At 41.3% G+C, this 21106-nt stretch overlaps 1 protein-coding gene across 3 annotated transcripts; it reads right to left on the bottom strand.

The window, feature by feature from the left end:
- Nucleotides 1–4433: 4433 nt before the first annotated feature.
- Nucleotides 4434–16828, bottom strand: LOC108604537 (neural cell adhesion molecule 2). Of its 3 annotated transcripts, none has more exons than XM_017994055.2 (16): nt 15317–15520; nt 9898–10430; nt 9510–9829; nt 9247–9450; nt 9034–9185; nt 8721–8865; nt 8433–8563; nt 8214–8373; nt 7636–7805; nt 7375–7498; nt 7156–7316; nt 6957–7098; nt 6774–6897; nt 6302–6681; nt 6029–6234; nt 4434–5186 (listed from the first exon to the last, which is right to left on the bottom strand). In XM_017994055.2, exons 2-16 carry the CDS (start codon nt 10218–10220, stop codon nt 5127–5129), a joined length of 2802 nt encoding a protein of 933 aa, XP_017849544.1. In that variant the 5' UTR covers nt 10221–10430; nt 15317–15520; the 3' UTR covers nt 4434–5126. The 3 variants fall into 3 exon arrangements, with proteins under 3 accessions (XP_017849544.1, XP_017849543.1, XP_017849542.1); XM_017994054.1 differs by lacking the exons at nt 4434–5186; nt 15317–15520 and adding exons at nt 5240–5941; nt 16677–16828; XM_017994053.1 differs by lacking the exon at nt 4434–5186 and adding an exon at nt 5240–5941 and having other exon boundaries at nt 15317–15518.
- Nucleotides 16829–21106: the final 4278 nt, after the last annotated feature.

Here is a 21106-nt window from a genome sequence, read left to right as displayed (position 1 = left end):
TATTAGGCAGCCCCAACGCCAGTGGATATTGTGGCTTGGTTTTATGTTAATCATGACACGGTCTGGGGTTGAAATTTGACAAATTGCTTAATGTCAATGTGTTGGAAGAAAAAGCGCCTGATTTATGTGGATAAGAGCAAGTGTAGGCTGGGAGAGCTGGAGTCGAAGACGAAGTCGAAGCCTAGGCGTGCACCTCCGGCGATAACGTTAAAGCCAATTAGGCGGTGGCTGCACGAGACGCTTTCTTTACACACACACATGAGCATACCACACATATACATATTTATATATGTGTGTGTGTGTGTATGTATATTTGAATTATAACACGTACAAACGTGTTGCAACCTAATTAAAATTATAAAAAGGAGCTCAAGTCCTTGACACGAACCGCACTCACACACACACACAGCAGGCGGCCAAGCCCGTGTATGCAATGCGTCATCTACAAAGTCAAATTCTTGGCAGCCGAAAGCCCAAGTGCCTCTCAAGCCATTGAACCGCGTGCATGAGTGTGTGTGTGTGTGTCAGCTACTGAGATGCTGCAAGGATAAGCATAACGTGTCCAAGTCGACTGCAACTGCCTCGACTGCTATGACTTCTTGCCTGCAAATACTCATAGATTTGCATTGAGAGCAGAAAGAAAACAATTTTAGTGACAGTTTATCTATAGACTTGTAGTACATGTCCTTGTTAGCATTATACCTTTCAATTTATCATGTACAAATTGGTTTTTGAGTTCACATTACTTCAGTTATAAGCAAACCGGCGGCGGCGGCGGCGACGACGACGACGACGACGTCGTTGTTGTTCCCATTGCCGTTTGTCTGATGCTTGTAGTTAGGATGCTGCGATGCTGCTCCGCTGCCCACTCCCACGATTACAATCAATATAAATCACATTTACCCAAAGCGAAAATGTTTTCTACTTCAGCGAAGGAGCCAAAAAATTCATACGCAACAGGGGAATTTGCTATTTTTTTGCTCTCATGTTTTTTGTATATTTGTATATGTGTATATGTATATGTGTATTTATACACCTACAACTGCAGATAGCGCGGCAACGACGCACAACTTCCAGCCAAAAGCCAACAGCCAGCAGCGTTTGCCTCCTAACTTCAATTTCGAGCTTTACAGCTGGCAACGACGCTGGCTCCTGCCCTTTCCTTCCTGCCAGCCAGCCAACAAGGATGGTTGGCTGACTGGCTGGCTGTGTGCTGAACACGTCTATTTTTTTCCATTTGGCCAAAAAGGGCAACCAGCCTGGCAAATATGCAACAAATTCTCATTCAAAACACGCACGCAAATTTCTCCAATTCGCATACATAGCAAAAGGCGAAACTGAAACCAAGTCTTGGCTTCGAGGGGGAGGTGTGGGGTGTTGGAAACTGTGGCTTTGGCATGTGTGTGTGTTTGGTAACCGAAACCGTTGCTAAGTGTAATAGAATGAGGATCGAAAATGCACAACAAAAGGCTCGCATAATAATAAAAAATTTAAGATGTGTAAAAAACATAAAAAGAAAATTCATTTGCGCCAAATTTGTGGATTTCACCTTAATCTTAGTGCAACCATTACCCCAACCCCAAGGACGCAGAGCAATTGATAGCGTACTGCCGACAACAATCGAAATATGTGCGGGGATCTTAACCAACCCCACGCCAGCTCCAGAGCTGCTGGCAAGGGTTTAGACAAAGTCGTTTCATTTTATAGGTTTGCGGTGAAAGCGCCACGTTTAAGATTCCTATTTGTGTAGTAGACGTCTATGTCTATGCTCTAAGCCTATATGTCTTTATAATGCAAGCATGTGTGCGTATGTGTGTGTGTGTGGGTGGTGTAGCCATAAGAGCTATTTAAGTTTAGTTGCTACGGTCTCGGGTTCAGCTTTACAATCGTTTACGTGCTTCAAGTATTCGTGTGCTCAGCTATTAAATCATGCATGCTCCGTAATAAGGAAGCTTCATCTCTCACACAGATACAGACACACACACACACACACACACACACACACACACACACACAGTTACATACATAAATATCTAAGTGATGCTGACCAAATTAATGTCGCTGGCGATCTTGCAGTGGCACTTTACAGTACTTGCTAGTTATTTCAATTAAATTAATTGAAATTCTTCAGTCAACTAAGTAAGTAAATATAGTATACGCTCTATAGAAGTCGCACACAAAGCCAAGTATCTATCATAAGTTTAGTAGCTGTAGACTATGCTGTGCATACGCTTAGAAACCGCAGCTATTGTCACTTCAACTAATTGAATTTCCATTTCCCAATGCTTAATTGACCTTTTGCAACGCCGCTATTTTTGTTATTTATTTATAATATTAACGAATTTTCAACTGACCCCTATATGAAGCCAGTTCAAAAGTGCATGAGCCTCGCATGGCAGCTGTCTAGATCAATTTTAATTTACACATGCATATTATATTTATTGCTGCTATAGGGGATTTCGCACTTGAGAGGGAGAGAGAGAGAGTGAGAGAGCAGGAGTGTGTCATAAGCTGAAAAGAAATGCCAGCAATTTAAGATTGAAAGCAGCAAAATGAGAAACGAAATTGTAGCAAACTGCACAGATAAAATAATCTCAACTGAGGGCTGCTATTTCAACTTTTCTCGGCTTCTATAAATGCGGGACATTTGCCGGGCCTAGTTAATAATCAACTGCGGGGTGAGACGAACTGCGGCCTAAGCCTGGGGTTGGGGTTTGGGCTGGGGCACGCTCTTATTGTTGCGGAATTGAAGTTGATGTACATCAGCAGACATATATATAGTATATACTTATGTGTATATATATGAGGGCGGCGTGTCCGCAATTTACACACCACAACAACAACACCGGATGCATGTATATGGAGGCGAGTCTACGTAATGAATTGATGGTTATTTTCAAAAATCCAATGACTGTCCGAGCGATCGCTGCACAAAATCAGTTGAGTCGAGGAATCGCAACCGAGCGGACACAATTCTCAGTTGGGCTCTCGTTATCGTTACAGTTTCTCTCGCCCCGACGCGTGTTTAAAGATTGAGCATTGAATATTATATAGAAATTAAAAGAAAATAAAACTGTGTGCTTTACACACTTTAGATTCCCAGCATGAGCAACAGCAGCGATATATATATATATTTCTATATATATAAATGCTGAGACAGAACCAAAGCAGACGTTGCAGCTTATGGGCTGGACCGTGCTCTGAGCTCTGAGCGAGGTTAAGACCCCAATGAAGGCGCGATAATCATAATCGTTGAGTTTTGGTGTTTGTCGTCAGCTTGGAGCGCGGACTGTGCTCTCAGTTGCTCTTGGATTGTCAATCTCTCAATAGCAAAAATACAGAAAAACAGCAAAAAGTGAAGTGAACAAACAAATTGGTTTTAAAATTTAGCAAACTTTGCAGCAAATTTAAAGTTAATACTGTATAGCAATTGCTTTTTATTTATGGTAAGTCCGACTGTGCTGTACTTATCTTTGTAATTCAATTTTCATAAAACAATTTTTTACATAATGCTGGGCTGGCCATGCGCAGGAAATGAAATTTCGCTATCAATTGCTGCATTCGTCATATGTTTAAATATTTAAATTGTGCCTTTTGCATTAACACACACTGTACTTTAATTTATGTGCAATTGCAATTGTTGCTTAAGCTGACAATTTGTTGCATATTTTTGGAAAGACTTCGGCTACGGCCACTTGACGCCCATGTAGACTGTAAGCTCTCAATCAAGTGAGCCGAGCCAGTGAGCAACACAATAAGAGATCTCAGCTATGGCGCATTGTGTGTTGTTTTATTCGTTTAAATTCAATTGACTTTGAATGCGCGCCAGAGCCACAAAACAAACGCAATATACAGAGCTGAATTGAACAAAACCCATGAGCGGAGCAGGAGGTGGAATTGTCCACATTGTCGCTGTTGTCTGCTGCGAGGCGCTTGTGGATGGGGAGTGGGCATGGCAAAGTCGCAGCGGAAAACGAATGAGGGTCAATTAAGCCAATTTAAATTTAATAAACTTATGTATTATGTGCAAGAGGTTACTAGCCATAGCATATATACGCCATATATGACAAACACACACACACACACACACAAATTTAAAGTGGAAAGAGGGAGATAGGGCTGGGGCGCTGAATGCAAGATTTGTTTTGTTTCATTTTTAGGGGCAGTGGCATGATATATTTTTCAAACAGATGTGTGAGTGAGTGTGAGTGCGTTATTAATAACTCAAACAAATATTATAATTCTAAGAATATATACTCACCGTTAAAAACACGTCTTGCTTTCCTAAGTACTAGTGCCGCAGGAGTTGGGTTTGAGTCTGTATATTCCTCCTGCTGCCCAAGTGCTTATCAAAGCGACGCAAGTTTATCAACAACAACAAGAACAAGTGAAAGTGCTATTCATTTAATTTAATTTATTTTTATGCTCAGTTTTATTCAATCATTCATTTATGTATATTTCATTTATAGTAATTTGCTCAAATAACTATTCGAGTGTATTTAGACTAACTTTGCTATGTTCATATATCATAATTTATGCTTGTAGCTTAAGCTTAAAATATATATATTGGCCATAAATTTACTAAGACATTCATACTTCAAAACATTTATCGTTAACTCTACTGCACACACTCGAAAACGAAGCGTACATAAGTAGAATATACATTTATACTATGCATACATATATATATAGTTAGGAAGTCTGTTGAGATTATAGCCAATTGTTAAACCTAGTACCATTATTGGTGAGGACACAGATGAATATGTACGCAAAGTTTTCATTTTCTTTTGTTTTGTGGGTCAATTGTTCTAGTTTTGCTTGACTATATTTTGGTTAATTAGTTTATACTAAATGCATAAGTATTTCGTTTATGTACAGTTAATTAAACTTAATAAATTCCAATTAAATATTCACTCTACGCGCATGTGAAGACAGTAAATGCTCAAGCCCAGCTACTTTCAGTTAAACTAGGAGCTATATACATTTAAATTAAACTTAGTGTGCTAGTTGCTTAGTCTAGTTCATATATACTATGTATGTGCTTAATTCAGCAGGTAAGTAATTGAAATTAAATTAACTTGATAATACTTTCGAAGAGTAGGAGAGCTCTCAACTTGGTTTTCAGCTCACAAATGAGACTCGCGCACTCGAACTCGCAGTCGTTTGGGTCTGGAGCAGTGCAGTTCCTGTTTATGTTTAATACAAGCACAAATAAATTATATATTCTTTTCTTTTTTTGTTTTTTTGTTTCTTTTAGGCTTACAACATTGACCACGTATTCGGGATTAGCGTTAGCTTAGTTGAAGCAATTTGTTTGTTGATGGCTCGGGGGATATGTTTTATGTAAATGGAAATGGATATGGTAGGCTTATATAATGTTTGTTAAATTGACAGAATTCTTGTTGTGTGTGTCTTAATACTTTTTGCATACAAAAGATATGTATATTATTGTATTGTTTAATATGTTTGAGAGTTAACGTTCACTATAACAAATGACAACAAGTTATTTACAACGAGTGCAATAGTTTAGATACAAACACACAGATACACACACGCATACAACAGTACAAAAGGCTTACAGTCGATAGAAGTCTTGCCTCAAATCATGCTCATCATCGTATAAACTATTTACTCTCAAGTGTAGTTAATTAAACAATTTAAAGTCACACTCATACTTATATATATTATGATATTTGATGTGCAAAGCTTATATACAACTTTCCTGTATGCGATTCGAGGTGGTTACTATCTCGGGCCGAAAGCGATGCTCACTTAATGACGATGTCACCGATGCATTGTTCGGACTCAGCAAGCTGACCTCCATGGGCTGCGGCGTTAGATGATATGATGAGGATGGCGTCGATGTACTTACATTGTAAGTTAAAGACCCCAGCGGCGGACTACAGGTGGTTATGCCCTTCTTATTGAGAGTGGCATAGCTCTAAGCAGACAGTAAGCAAATGAGATAGAGAGAAATGTGAGTAGCCAACCAGCACCTTATTAAAAATGTATGTTATATTTTACTTACGATTTGTTTACTTGGGCGGAAGGTATAGTGGAACACTTCGTTGCCTGAGCCGCTGCTCAGCAGGCCAATGCTGCTGGCCTCCGCAGCTCCCAGGCCAACGAGGCCACCGCTCTCTGCTGCTTCTCGACTGTAATCACGCTGCATCAGTCGCGTCGAGGAGCTGGCAAAGCCTGGCGAGGCGACCAGCGCTTTAAGCGGTCGTTTTTCTTTAAAAAAAAAAATACACAGCGAGAAATGCAGCAGCTGGCATAAGTTTAAAGTTGAGCTACTTACCATACTGATTGGGTATAACGTCTGGATCTGTATCGTCTATGTCGGCCGGATCGCCGCCCAGCAGTTGTGCGCTGGCATTGGCTCGACTGCGCGCCGTGGAGCGCAGTGTATCATTGCCCATGGACAGCTGGTGGCGAGTGCCACCCTCTACGTTCACCTCGCTCAAGTTGCCGCAATCGACCGCATTACGATTATCACAATTAATTGGCAGCAGGTGCGACTGCTGCTGCTGCTGTTGTGGCTGATGCTGACTCGAGTGGTGCTGCTCCTGCTGTCCTATGCCTGGCTGCCCATTTGGCTGCAATGGATCCAGCTGGCAGTCAGCTGGCGGTATGGCCAATTGTGTGTGCTTCACAGCTTTGAGATTGTTATCGTTGTGGCTGCAAATAAAGCGCATTAGAGAGCGAGAGCTAAAGCTGGAAGCACATTAAGTGCCTAGTTGGGGTGTTTGGGTGGAGCAGCTGCTGCTTACCGATTTGAATATCTTCTATAGATGGCGGCCAGTATAATGCAGGATATGGCAAAGAGCAGGCCACAGAAGAGCGTTAGGCCGGCCAGAAATGGTGAAAGCGGCATCGTTAGGCCCGTGGAGCTGCCTGCAATTTGCATAAATTTAGTTGTGCTAAGCTCTTGTATTTGAATTTCAATTAATTACTTGTGAGCTTAGCCACGCCCTTGAAATTAATGTCATCGATTATTGTTGGCTCCGAGCGCCCCTTGGCATTGACGGCGAATATAATCATGCGATATGTGGCCGCCGCATCCAGATTATCAATCATAAAGTTCACAGGCGTGTGCTGCAAGTAAAATCAATAAACTTTCATGTCTTAAATATTATTTTTCGCACGCTTTACCACAACTGTCATGTTCCTGGCCAGACGCAGTGTACTCAGCTCCACCAGCTCCAGCATAAAGCTCTGCGGCAAGCCACCATCGAAACCTTCGATGCAGTCCACCTGCAGCGAGTCCATGGACTGATTGTTTACCGTGCAGTTCTGCAGCGGAAATGGGCGACCTAAGCAAACAAAATTATTGTAGCGCAATAAAAAATTAATTTTTATTAGTTAACCTACCTGCGGCTACAATTTGAAACACGCAGGGACTCTTCTGCATGCCAATGGAGTTCTTGGCCCAGCAGCTTATGGTGCCGTAGTCCAGATCCGTGCTGGGCGTGTAGTTCAAGCGTGACATGCCCGTCTGCAATGCAATGTTGAAAATCAATTACAAAAAACGCAGCAACGAACTTAAGCGCGCTTCAAGTCAAGTTAACACTTGGTTAATTGACTCTAGTGAATGGCTCAAGCTGCTTACAATTACAATGAGCGCTTGCTTACCTCGCTGGAGTGCAGGCGTGCGGGCAGCTCTGTCTGCTCGCCGGATGAGTTGAAGGTCCAGTGAAAGGAGTCGGCGGGCGGCGAGGCGTCCACTTCGCACTTGAGCGAAAGCGTCTCGTGCTTCAGCGCGCCCAGCAGCTCCTCGTGCTCAATGGCGCACATGGGTGCGTCTAGAAGAGCAAAATACATTGAACGCTTTAACATTAAACTACAACTACAGCTAAAACTAAAACTATGGCTATGAATTAATTTAGAATTTGGCTATGCAGTTATTATCGTTTGCCGTTTGGCTTTGCCGTCTGCTCATTTGGAATGAGTGTCGTCGTTGCCAAGGCAATGCATTCATTGCGGCATAATCTTGGTCATTAACGTGTCCTGCCGGCTGTGAGCGTGGGCGTGGCTTAGTTTTTGGCAAATGCCAGCGCTTGGCACAACGCCAACTACGCAAATGCATAGCCATGGCCGTAGCTGTAGCCGTAGCCGTTGCCATATTAAGCAGCAGCTTAAATTGTACATTTCATTAGCGTAGTCAATGCCAAAAATATGCGAGCAGAGAGCGGGTTTGGTCATTTACTTACAGCGTATGCGCAATGTAACCGGATTACTAAGGCCTTTGCCCTCGGAGTTGACGGCGAGGCAAGTGTAGTCGCCAGCGGAGGCGCGGGAAACGCTTTGCAGCACCAGCGACTGATCCGATAATATAATGCCCACGCTGATGTTATGCTGCAGCTCCTTGCCCTAATTATAGATTGTGGTCAGTAATCAATGGCAACGATGGCTTGGGCTTTAATGCTTACGTTGTGGAACCAGGACATCTTGTAGGGCTTGGGATTCGATTGCACAATACACTCGAAGTAGGCATCGTCGCCTTCCTTAATGTCGTCCGGATTGAGTGAGGAGCCCATCTTTAGCATGGTGGTGGGTTGGTCTGCAACACACACACACAGACAAACACACACACACATAATTAACAATATACTCAAGTCTGGGGTTCAACGGTAATTAGTATACGCTGCTCTCAATTTGTAAGCACACTCTTTCACTCTCACTCTTTCCCCTCTCTTTCGTCTGGCTTGGCTACTTACAGTGCACAATGAGACGCCATTTGTCCTCTATGGAGCTGCCATCGATGAATTGATTTTCTGCCCGACATGTTAAATATTTGCCATCGTCCTCGCGACTGGGCGTGAACGTCAGTATACTTAAGGATTGATTGTCTGGCTCATTAAACTAAAAACAGAAGCGCAAACAGAGTCCATTAGCCAAATGAATAATACAAATGAAAGCGAAAACGAATGGCCAACAGCAAATAACGCTAATTATAAGCAATGCATTGGCATTGGCCAGGACGCAAACTTTTGATTACAAAACTGTTGCAAACTGAACGGGTGAACTTACATTTTTGGTTTGTTTCTTGAGCTGCTTATTACCCTTCCACCAGCTGATTACCGCCGCTGGCTTCGAGCCCGAACTCTTGCATTCAATATCATAGGTGCGATCGGCGGAGACAAAGCGATCCTTGGTCAGTATATGCACAGCAACTGGTTTCACTGCAAGATTAATAGTTGTTAGTAATAGTGTTGACTTGCTGCTTGGTTACTTGGTACGCACAATTGACGTCCAGGATAACAACTTTGTTGTTCGGTGGCATGAGATTTGTATTGCTGGCAACGCACACGAGACGCGCGTTCAGGTGCTGCCTGCCAATGTTGGGATAGGACAAGTGATTGATAGTCTTGCCGTCTGCGCGCTGATCAAAGGACTCATCGATGACCGTGTTGTCCAGATACCAAGTAACATTCGGACGTGGACGACCTGCAAGCAAAAGTGTGACTTAGCTGCTGCTGTTTGCTTTCGAGATTGGCGCTGCTTACCGCCGGAAACTTCGCAGACGAGCACAATGTCGTTGCCCTCGTTGAAGGACTCCACATTGCTGGTCTTGTCGTGCCGGTTGGGCTCATAGATTATGGGTCGGTCGGGTGGCACGATGACAGTGAGATTTATCATAAGATTGCGCGTGGGCGAGTTGCGAAAGTCCACGCGACAGCGATAGACGCCCTCATCCTCGATGCGCACATTGTCGATTTTCAGCTGCGCCGGGTGCGAGGTGCTGCTGAAATGTGCGCGCGTGCCAAAGGCCAGCGGCGAGGACCAAAGACGCGCCTGCCCAAACTGACGGCCACGCACATCAAAGCTGCAATAAGCATACATAAGAGAGCTGCAAATATGTGTGTGTGTGTGTCATGCAACTGGGTAGCTTACTTGTAAATGGGCTCGCCGTCGCCCTCGCGGAACCAGAGCACCATATAGACGGCATCGTCGCGCTCCAGCGGCGTTATATCGCAAGGCAGCATGGCCTGACGGCCAAGCACGCCTTGCACCGATGTCAGCGGCACTGGGCGATCCAGTTCGTGTATAAGCTCGTCGGGCTCCAGGTAAGAGCTCAGCACCTGATTGCAGCTGCAGCTGAGCAAAAGCCAGCAGCAGATTAACAAGCTCCAGGGTGCCGACTGCTGATGCTGCTGCATTGTGCTGTTTACTGCTTTTCTCTTGGAGTGCTTTGGCTGCCGCCGCATGTTGCGCATTGCGCGTTGCGTATTGTTGTGGATGCTGGCGTATGTGGCGTATGCGTGTTCGTTGTTGTGAGCCGTGTGTGCGCGCTTGTTAAATTGTTTGTCTTTCACATATTAATTGAGATAAACATTTCATTGGCGCTGCTGCTGCTGCTGCTTCCATTGTGGCCAAGCGGCGAGGGCAAGTGGCAAATGGCAAAGGCATACTTTTGTATTTTCCAACTGTCAATCAATGCAAAGCGAAAAAGAATTCGGTGTTAACGTTGCCAGGCAATGGAGTTGCAAATATTTATTCTGCGCCTTAATTATTCAAGGTATTAATGAAAGTATTTTATTTTTATTTCCGTTTTAATTTGAACTCTTTGGTAATAATTTCAGACTGCCACTAGCACGTCCTGCTCCAACTGCTGCGAATTTGCAATTGGCAACTTAAGCCTAGAACAGCGGCGTTCGAAACGCTGCAAATCACCAATACACTAATAAGCAAACACTAACATAAGTAAACATGCCGTTAGCTCCATTTTATTTAATACACTGAAAAGAAATTAGGCATCACTTACTTGTCCTACTTGATTGCGCAGGCAATAATAATTTCGTGGAAGTGGTTTTCTTTTTTTTTAAGTGCGCGCATTTCGTCAAAGCAACGGAAAAATGCATACATGTGCACACACACATGCAAATTGAATTTCGGCAGAGTTCTAATGAAGATTTATGGCCCCTCAAACCGGTTTCACGGCGAATTCAATGCTGCTGAACATAGAAATATCGGTACATTTCCAACTTACACAAAACGATCGTTAATATTCAAATTTCTGCAACGGTCGCTAAATTCAAACTTAAAAATAAAGTGCGTTTCTCAACATGAACTTTTCCCAAAGCAGTTCACTACCAACTGTCGACTAACCAGCACTCGCTTATCGCTCTCTCTTTCTCTCACTCTCGACCACCGACCACTGTCGACTGTGAACTGTCCATGGTTAAATGCATGAATAAATAAATGAATTTCTTGGTATTAACAAAAAGTTTACTGCCGAGCAAAACGTCGGCTTTTTGTGGTTGAACTCTTAAAAGCTTTTAGTGCTATTAATATGCCAGCCACAGATGCGTAGCCATCCTCCTCCCCCTCTCCATCCCGCGCTAGATAATAAACATTTAAGCAAAGCTGCTACAAAATTATAATAGATAAAGAAATATTTACGTTAATGCTCACACTAATTAGTTGTACTATTAATCAATGGCACAATTATATTTAACGCGAACATACAAAACAAGTGGACAGGTTAAAGTTGGGCGCCACCAACTTTTAAATTCACTTTGACTAGGGCATCGCAGCAAACACAGCAATGCACTCACAAACACATACACACAAACAGCGGACGCGTCACAGCTCGTTTTCGCTGTCGCGTCAGCAGCGACGGCGCCGCTGGCGTCGGCAGCGTCGTTTGTATGGCGCCGTCAGCACGTTGCATCCCGCTGTCTATATTGAAATTGAAAAGTAAATAATTCCTAAGTTATTTGACCGATCGTTTTGAAACTTGCACAACTTGCACAACATGACTAGGCAATTTTGTGATTTATTTTTTTATTTTTTAAGATTTTTCTACTGCCCTTATATATCGTTTTTTTCGATTGGCGGGGGAGGGGGAAGAAATAAAAAAAAATAAAATAAAGCGTAGTGTCCTGGATATAGAACCTACATACCAAATGGTTTGCCTCTAAGCTCTTATAGTTGCTGAGGAACACGCACTCATACAGACGGAACGGACGGACGCGGACGGACGGGACGGACAGACGGACATGGCTATAATCGAATCTTTGTCTTGCTGATCAAGATATATATACTTTATGGGGTCTGCCACGCCTCCTTCTCCCTGTTTTTTACAAAAATGTCAAAGTGTATAAAAAGCATTTAAGCGCTGCTGCCGACTTGTTCTGAACTTTGCTAAGCTCTAATTCAGATAAATTATATCAAAGCTGATTATTTTATGCTATTTTTAGTTATTTTAAGTCACACAGTTCAAATGAGCATAAATTTGTTTGTTTAAAAGAAGCTTAAGTCGCTATGCGGGCCAAAAAGTAAGCAATTTGGGCTAAAATCAAGATGTTCTCTCTTAACTTTGAGAAGCTCTAGCTCAGTCAAAAAACATCGGATTAAAGAGTTTTAGGCCTTTTTAGACTCGAAGGACTTCATATTATTAGTTCCTGTTCATGTTGGTGGTTTTTAATTTTTTCGTTATTTTGGAAAAAAATGTGATGTTACCCCTGTAAATTTCGACAAAAATTTAAAAGTTGTAAAATTCAAAATGTAATAATGCAACTTTGTTTTTAACATCAATACGAACATAAAACTGTGAAATATATAAGAATCGATTGATTTTTGAGTAGGCTATGACTAAAAAGCGTCTGCTGACGAAAATTTTTTTTAATTTTTAACTTTGAAAAGCTATAACTCAGGAAAAAAAATCTGATTGATATGTTTTATACCACATTTCGTTGGCGTGGCAAATACAATTAAAATGAGCATTAAAAGTGTTTGTCTTAAAATTTTTGTAACCAAGTTATGAACAAAATAGTAAACAAACATGACAATTTCATGCAAATATCAAACTTTCTAAAGCTGTAACTTAGTTAAATGGAGTCGGATTTTGGAGTTTTATACCTTTTTATACTCGTAAGAATATTTTAAATAAAAATGCATTTAAATTTGGATTTTTAAAGATTTTTGATATTTTGGCGAAAAATGTGATGTTACCCCTTTGAATAATTGAAAATTTCAACAAAAAATTAAAAGTTGCAAGATACTAAATGCAATGATGCAATTATGTTTTTAGCAACAATACGAGCATAAAATAGTAAAACTTTTGAAAATCGGCTGTTTTGAGCAAATTATGACAAAAAGTTATTAATGCTGCCAACGCTTTCATAATTCGTTTAGCCTTAAGCATAGAAGTAGCCAGTTATGATGTAAATACTTTGCTGCTCCCTCTTGTCTACACCCATGGCCGCTTATTATAAGCTAAATGCTACATCAACGCGCACATTAACAAATACGCACGTTTTATAAAATATTACTACATGAAAAGACTTTTCGCTTCAAGTTTATTTCGCGTTTGTTTTTTAACATTTCACGGCAATTATGAGTAATGTGCCCCAAAGCCAACTCAATAATTCCCATTATTGTTAAAATGAAAAGAAGTGAAATAAACCTTTTCGCCTTTTGATGAATGAGCTCATTGCTCAAATTGAAATTCATGACGTTATAATAGCGGCTTTCTTTGTATAAATATTTGTGAAATTTACGCTTTAGCACCACGTGCAAAATTCGGGAATTAAAAGAGCCAGACGAGTACCTAGCACGTAACTCTTAAGATAGTATATGTGAAGTTAGATTGACTATGAAAGTAAGCTTGATTGGTTTGCTTCCTAAATCGACCATAAATTGTGCGCACGCCGATGATGATGAAGATGATGATGGTGGAAACGATGATGAAGATGGTCAACGGAATGTGACACACGTTAAAGGCAAACGGCAAAAGGCAAAAGTCGATAAACCGAACTGAGTGTGCCTTATAGAGCTGAAGCTTAGATCTCTGTGCTGATAACAATAAGAGTTATGGGTTCCGAGCCAGTGGCCAATCAAGCATCGCCCATGGATATATAAAAAGTTATGGCCATAATGCCCCTTTATGGACATTTAATATTATAACTTAATTAATTATTACAATATACAAGCAAGCAAAACAAAAAGAATTACAATTTGCCTATGAATGCGGCCCGAAGAAGAAGAAGAAGCAGCTGAGCCAAGTTGTTGGCCAGCTAACTCTAATGACAATGGGCAACATTACTTGCCAGATATGCATATTAAATTAGTTGGCTATAGCTGGTCGACGAACCGGTTCTATAAATGCAAATCCATCATCAGTGAACTTGAATTCTTGCTCATTGAAAATTCATTAGGCTTTTATGGTTTTTTATTGCCACAAAATGTGAACACAAATGAAACAATAACCCTGCTGATTTATTAATATTTTTATGCCACCAGAAATAGTTTAACATAAAATGCACATAATTTTCGCCAGTTAACAATTTAAATGCCGCTTTTACAGCAATTTAAATTTAAAATGCATTTATGCCATTTGACCATTTGCTATTTCACGCTGTGCCTAAAATTTAAAAGCACAATTTATGCATAAATTTAAAGCGTGTGTAGTGTGTGATATTAAACCTTAAGAGTGCTAAGTGCTTTCTAATGGCAACAATTAAAAACGTAGCATAAAAGCCAACTAAAGAGATGAGGCGCCTCAAGTGGCTGCAAAGGTGCGAATGCAGCTGGCGTAAAGATATTTGCATTTAGCCGCAAGCTGCTGCAGCATGTTTTAATAATAAGCAACAACAACAGCAACAGCAACATGAGTGGCAACATGAGCGACAACAACTGCAGATTGTCATGGCTAGTACGACTTGGAGGCTTTTTCTCTGGGGAACTGTCACTGTGTGCGTATTAACGCATCATATTATATTTAATATATGTCAGTTTGTTAACTTCTTGATGTGGCAGCCGGTTATGAGCAGGCGTGTCGGCTGCTTTGACTGTCTATGGGGCGGATGTTTATTTGCGCTGCCCGTTTCTAGTACAAAACACCTCAAAGCTACCACTCGATACTACTACGACAAAAATATGTTTAACCGGTTTTGGACTTTGGTTTGGTATTTTGTACACAACGTTTAAAATGTTAAAAGATGTTTGAGTGGCCCCCCCTGCTCAGTTTCCCTTGCCGCTTGCGGTGTTGCTAATTAAGATTACAGACATTGATACTTTTCGGCACGCAGTGGCACGCACAAAGCTCTATACATATATAAAGATCTGTATATATATTTATATACATTTATATGTATAGTGGCTTTAATGGTTTCTGTGCTGTGCTGTGTGTGCTGGGCTAAAGCTCAGGTGCTTCATCAATGGCTGACAGGGCATTGAGATTTTCGTGCCTTATTAATTATGTAGCCTTAATTTGCGATTATGCAGATACATAGGCATAAATATGCTCAACAGTCGCATTGTTATTAGTATATATGCTATAGTTAGTAGAAGCTGTCAGATAACTCACCAATGCGATTTCGATTAGTATTGGATTTGATTCAATGCGCTGCTGTGCTCATATTGTTGTTAGTTTTTTATTGTTATTAGTCTGAGTTAATGTAGCAACCAATTTGCTGTTTAGTTTGTTAAAGCTGCTGCTGCTGCTGACTGGCCTGGCTAGTGAGGCATGCAGATGAGTTTAAAGACACAAAGCCACACTTAATTGGCCAAGATTTACGCACACACTTGTGGCAGTGGCAGTGGCTGCTGCTTCGTTTTTTTCGCACTAATCATGGAGAGCACACAATACGCTTGTCAGGCGGCTGCCAAGTGTAATCAAGTGCTCTCTCTTAGCTCGTAGCTGTAGCTATATTTGACAACTATTACCATAACAAATCAACGCGCCTGGCTCTGACAGGCCAATTGAACCGCACAACTACCACAGAGAACGCAAAAAAAAAAAAATTCCAAGCTATACTATAGGTATATATATATTTACACGGCACGACTATCGAAATGTGGGGGGCTTGGCTGTGGGCTCGGGCTGGGGCCGCTGTCTGGCTTTTGGAGCACGTTTCAGGGAAAAAAGTTCAAGTCTTTGGACGGGGCGTAGCAGGCAACGCCAACGCTAAACAGCCAGCGTTACCGTTAACTGTCAGCGTCACCAAACAATTCCCGCAGCGAACAGCAGCGGCGTAGAACGAGAGCGAGGACGAGGACGAGGACGAGAACGAGAGCTGAAAGGCCTCGTTCAGCTCAGTTCAGTTCAGGCCATGTTTGCTGGGCTTATCCTTGTGTCTGTCTGTGTCTGTGTATTCCTTTGCTTTTTATGCTACAGTCGTAAATTCCAATTATCGACAAAGTCGCAGCACGGCAGCCCCAACAGGAGCCGCAGCCAGAGCCGCAGCCCAAGCCGGACCAAAAAACTCAACCAGGCAGCCAGGCAGGCCGAGTTCTCTGTGTAGTGAAGCGATTTTAAAACTCAGTCGCGGCACAAGGTAACGGAACGTGCGGCGAGTGCGGGGGGTGGTGGCGGCAAAGTTAGCCCAGGTGGTTGCTATTTTAGTCACTGTTTTGTTTCATTTTTCATAAATACAAGTATATTTAAATTTGTTAGCTAAGCCTTTCGGCTAATGCAATTTGCCTTTTGGATTTTGTATTTTAGATTTTGTTGGCTTAGCTGCTCACACGCACTTTAACTGTATATTTTGCTATTATATATAAGTATAGACCAGCATGTGCTTAGGCAGCGACTTAACTATTGATATAAATCAATTTTGTTAATTACTTTGCTGGTTCTACTTAAGCACTCTTGGCTCAAAACGCACAACTCCAAATGCTATGCAAGGAGTCACAAATTTATCACTAACACACACACACACACTTACACAATTGTATGTGCCACTCTGTCGTTGTATTAGTGTCTGTGTTGAACGAATGTGTTGAAGCCAAAACCGAATAGTCGAGCTACATTGCTTCAGCTCTCGTATGGGAATAAATATTCAGTTAACCGTCCGACAGCAGCGTGTGCAACGTTAGAGCTTCGCGTATCTACTGGATACACGACTTCAAGCCACAGTCGTTGTATCTGTGTAGCTGCCCCTGCTTTGATTTCTTTTCGAACTCCAAACAGTTCGCATACACAAAAGAGAGCCGCAGTCAAAAGAGAAAGAGAGCGCCTTAAGCATAAGCAGCTGCCTTTAAAATTTAAATATAGAGTTTTGATTTGGCGCGCTTGCCTTCAAATTGCTTAGGCATTTATTTATGCAAGCAAGCACTTAAATTAATTTATAATATATTTAATTTATATATTTTTATTATATTGCAGCTATTGCTGCTTTTGTGCGATTTAGTAGACTATACAATATATTGAAACTAACAATTCGAACTAAGAGCGCGCGCCTGCTTAAATTTACGGTCTAAGCTAAAGAGCAGCGCAGCATAAGCAGCGAATATCGTAAATTTCTCTTAGGCGCTGTTGCTGCTTTTAAAAAGCAAAGAGAGCGCGCAACTAACTTTTGACTGCAATGTTTATTAAAGGCAAATGTTGTTAACAAAAAAAATACAATAAAATAAATTTTGATTGCAGAGTTTATAATATTCTTTGGAAAAATGTCGAATAATATACATTTGTCATTTCGAGCTTGTTCAAGTGCAAATTACCAGTTGCTATTGCAGTTAAATGGAATTGGAAAACTATGAGGCTATATGCAATAGAATTATAGCGAATTTTATAGCAACTTAAAGCTGCGCTTAAAATTAAAGTTACAGCCAATGTAGAGCGCGAAGTAAAACCTTGGAATTATCTTAGTATGTGCATAACTTATTGTCAATCAATATATATATAGAAAGAGTGTGTGGGAGCGAGAAAGCAAGCGCCGCTATAAATAAAGCATCTCAAGTAGATTTCCATAACTTAATTTGGTTTTCTTGCCTTTTCATTTTGAAGCGTACACAACAATTTACTTGATTTTGTTGCTCTGCTCTGGCCTGGCCTGGCCAGATGTTATTTATCATATGGCTTTTGTTGTGATTTATCAAGTGATTGATGCGCCATATTCACACAATTTGATATCGAGAGGAAATAGTAAAGATGCTCAAAGCTATTTGCGGTAACAAATACAAGAGACTCCCTTCCGAACTTAAGGGCAAATTATTGTATGACCACCCAAAAAATAATAATAAAATGGGCAGAGAGTGCATTCAACTGGTCCGGGGCAGCTAATATATACAAATGAATGCAAACAAATACGACTGACTGCCTGACTGTGCCGATTGTTTTACAATTTTCCCATTTTAATTCGAATTGAATATTACGCGCGTTTCCTTTTGTGTTTCCTCATGTTGAGATTGTTGTTCTTGGCCGCGCGGCATGCAGTAGATCTTGTCAATAGTAACGACTTCTGCCCGATGTGCCATGGAATGCTAAACAGATCAAAAGCCCCCAACTCTGGACACGCGCTGCGCCGCCGTCGCCGCCGCCGCCGACGCTGAGGTGTAAAAATTCTCAAGTGAACTGGCTGGCAATCCCCTCAGGCCTCCAATGGCAGCGACTTGAGGCTTTCAATTTTCGAGGATTTGTGGTTTATTTTTGGGCTCATAAACTAGCTGTGGTCATATCATCAATAAATATTTTCTCCGGCTGTTCAATAAAAAGCCGTGCAACGCGCCAAATTAGTTAGAAAAATACAAAATGTTTGGAATTAAAAGAAGTAATGCGTGCTGCAATGTAAAAATAGCAGCGTCAATGGCAGCGATAAAGTAAACAAAGTGCACTGAGAGTGAAATGGAGAATGCGAGGGAGTGGGAGTTGGAGATGCATCTGTTGCAACAATAGCTGATGCTGCTGCAACGTGATCGCGTGCGGCGTAAACAAGCGAGCATATTTCTAGGAATAGCAATTCGAATTTCAATTCCCAAGACCATTGTAACCATTTGCATTTGTTGCGGGCCATCATTAGCAACATTTACCATGCAAAACTCTGTTTTGGGGTTCGACGAGGCAGCTGTAAAACGCTTAAAAGCTCATTTCAGCATGCGTTACATGTGTTTCTTTCAGCTTGAACATTTATTATGGCCAAGGAGCCAGCCTAAGACTTGCTTTGGGGTGTTTGTTATTTGCGGGCTGCGGGGTGTGGTGTTGGCTAATTTGCATATGGCTCTACGGCTTTTGCTTTTTGGTGCTTTAATGAATTGCTTGTCAAACAGCAATTAATAGCAGATGTCTGCCAAATTGTTTGGCAGCAGCTCAACTGATGACTTAATGGCAACTTCCTAATAAAATGCCACAGAATTTCGAACAAATTTATTAACATACACATACACATACACATGTATCGTATCGTATATTTGTTATTCATGTCGGTCATAACAATTTGCATATGAAAACCGAAATGTCAAATTCGATGCTCGCTACTCCAATGTTCGATTCTTTATTTCTTTGCTGCTCAAGTTCCTATAAATGCCTTGCGTGTTGGCCCATTAACGTTTATTAGAATTAGATGAAACCGATAGATGATAAACAATGATTTGGCTTAGTCATGTGTGTGTGCATGTAGAAATCAATGGATTCATCGATTTACACACACACACACACACACAGACACACACGCATTGGAGCTTAATACGTGCTTAAATGTTAACATTTCAATTTGCGCTGTGAACTCAGTCAGGATTCGAAGTCGGACTGACTGTCGCTCGTTCTATTCCTTTGGTTCGTCTGTTTGCCTTTTGCACGCATTACCGCACTACGCACTTGGCACGCCCAACGTGCTAAAATGTTTTTCAAACATGCAAAGATCAACACACACACACGCACAAATACATAGACAGCGCAACTGTCTAACATTTGTGGCTTTGACCCCGCAGCTTAGCCAACCCTTTGACATGTATTTTTTCTCTCTATATACAACGAACGCTCCACGCGCCACGCTCAGCCGTCTAATCAGAATTCAAAAGCACGCATTATTGAATAGCTACAACAACAAGCGAAACCAGTGAGCGCTTGAAAGTTGGCAGCAAGCAACTTTTGTATACACTTTGCAACAGACAATGCTTCATATGAAATGTAAATTATATCTGCCAATTCAAATAAAAGAAATGAATGCCAATCTAACTTCATAAGCAACAGTAAATCCTCCAATAAAGCATAATTTGAATTTGAAGATCAAGCTGCTGCTACTACAGTAAAAACCCCAAAATTAACTGCTTATCTCATCTTTTTACATCGCTCGAAATTATGTGAAGCTTATGTATGATTTATTTTAGATTTTTACGTTAAATATTGTGCTAGTAAGTCAGTCTTTTTTTCGATTTTAAAACCGGTTTTATCCGTATAGCAGTGGAAGGGGGAGGAGCCTCTGTGAACACTATAGGAGCAGCTACATAGCAAATTGGGTAGCTCTAGCTCTTATAGTTTCTAAGTTCTCGTTGCTCATACAGGCAGACGGACAGATGAACATGGTTTTCAATTCGGAAATATGCGGACAGTATAGACGCAGCTACATAGCAAATTTGGTAGCTCTAGTTCTTATAGTTTCTAAGTTCTTGTTGCTCATACAGCCAGACGAACTAGATTTTATCAGAATTGCTGAAAAGGAAATATGCGGACAGTTTAGAAGCAGCTGCATACCAAATTTGGTAGCTCTAGCTCTTATAGTCTACGAGTTCTTGTTGCTCATACAGACAGACGGGCCGACAGACATGTCTATATCGACGCAGTTTGTCTTGCTGCTAGAGCATATATAAACATTATGATGCCTGCCACACCTGCTGCCTGTTACATACTTGTTGCACAACTTTATGCTACCGCTTTGCATTTACTATAAAACAAATAGCAAAGTGTATCAAAAACTAAAAGTAAAAACCAAAAATATATATATCTGGCCGTCTGTCTGTCTGCCCGTTTGTCTGCGTCTGAATACGGTTAACTGGTTGTGTTGGCCGTATAAGTTAAAAACGCGCGCGTTCGCATTTGAGTTCCAGTTCGAGTTCGAGTTCTTTTGGTTAGCGTATCCGTCGTCCATCGTGTGTGCCCCCAAGATAAGATACTTTATTGACATTGCGTGTCTAAACACTTTACCGCTATTGCCATTGTGGTTGTTGTTATTATTGTTTTTGATTGTGATTGTGCGCTTTGAGCCTATTTGCATACACACACGCACACAGACACACACACATGCGCCTAATTCTTTGCGTTGAACACATGTTAGCATCAGATAAATTATTTTAATCAGCAGTTATATGGAATTACATGCATGCTGGCAGCATATATCTTCTTTAACTTCATACGGCGTTTGCTGGTTTCGGGGTTTTGATA

Source organism: Drosophila busckii, chromosome 3R (genome assembly GCF_011750605.1).
Source record: "Drosophila busckii strain San Diego stock center, stock number 13000-0081.31 chromosome 3R, ASM1175060v1, whole genome shotgun sequence".
In the NCBI taxonomy this organism is placed as follows: domain Eukaryota; kingdom Metazoa; phylum Arthropoda; class Insecta; order Diptera; family Drosophilidae; genus Drosophila; species Drosophila busckii.
Note: the sequence above shows the minus strand (reverse complement) of the source record. Positions and strands in the feature narration are given on the sequence as shown.

Bases quoted from the DNA above. Each gene is read 5' to 3' on its own strand.
- LOC108604537 (XM_017994054.1), bottom strand. From the start codon at position 10,220: ATGCGCAACATGCGGCGGCAGCCAAAGCACTCCAAGAGAAAAGCAGTA. The intron at 8,564-8,720 runs GTAAGTAGCCAA...TGTGTGTTGCAG, and splicing joins ATGGCGTCTCATTGTGCACT to ACCAACCCACCACCATGCTA. The intron at 7,499-7,635 runs GTAAGCAAGCGC...ATTGCATTGCAG, and splicing joins CACGCCTGCACTCCAGCGAG to ACGGGCATGTCACGCTTGAA.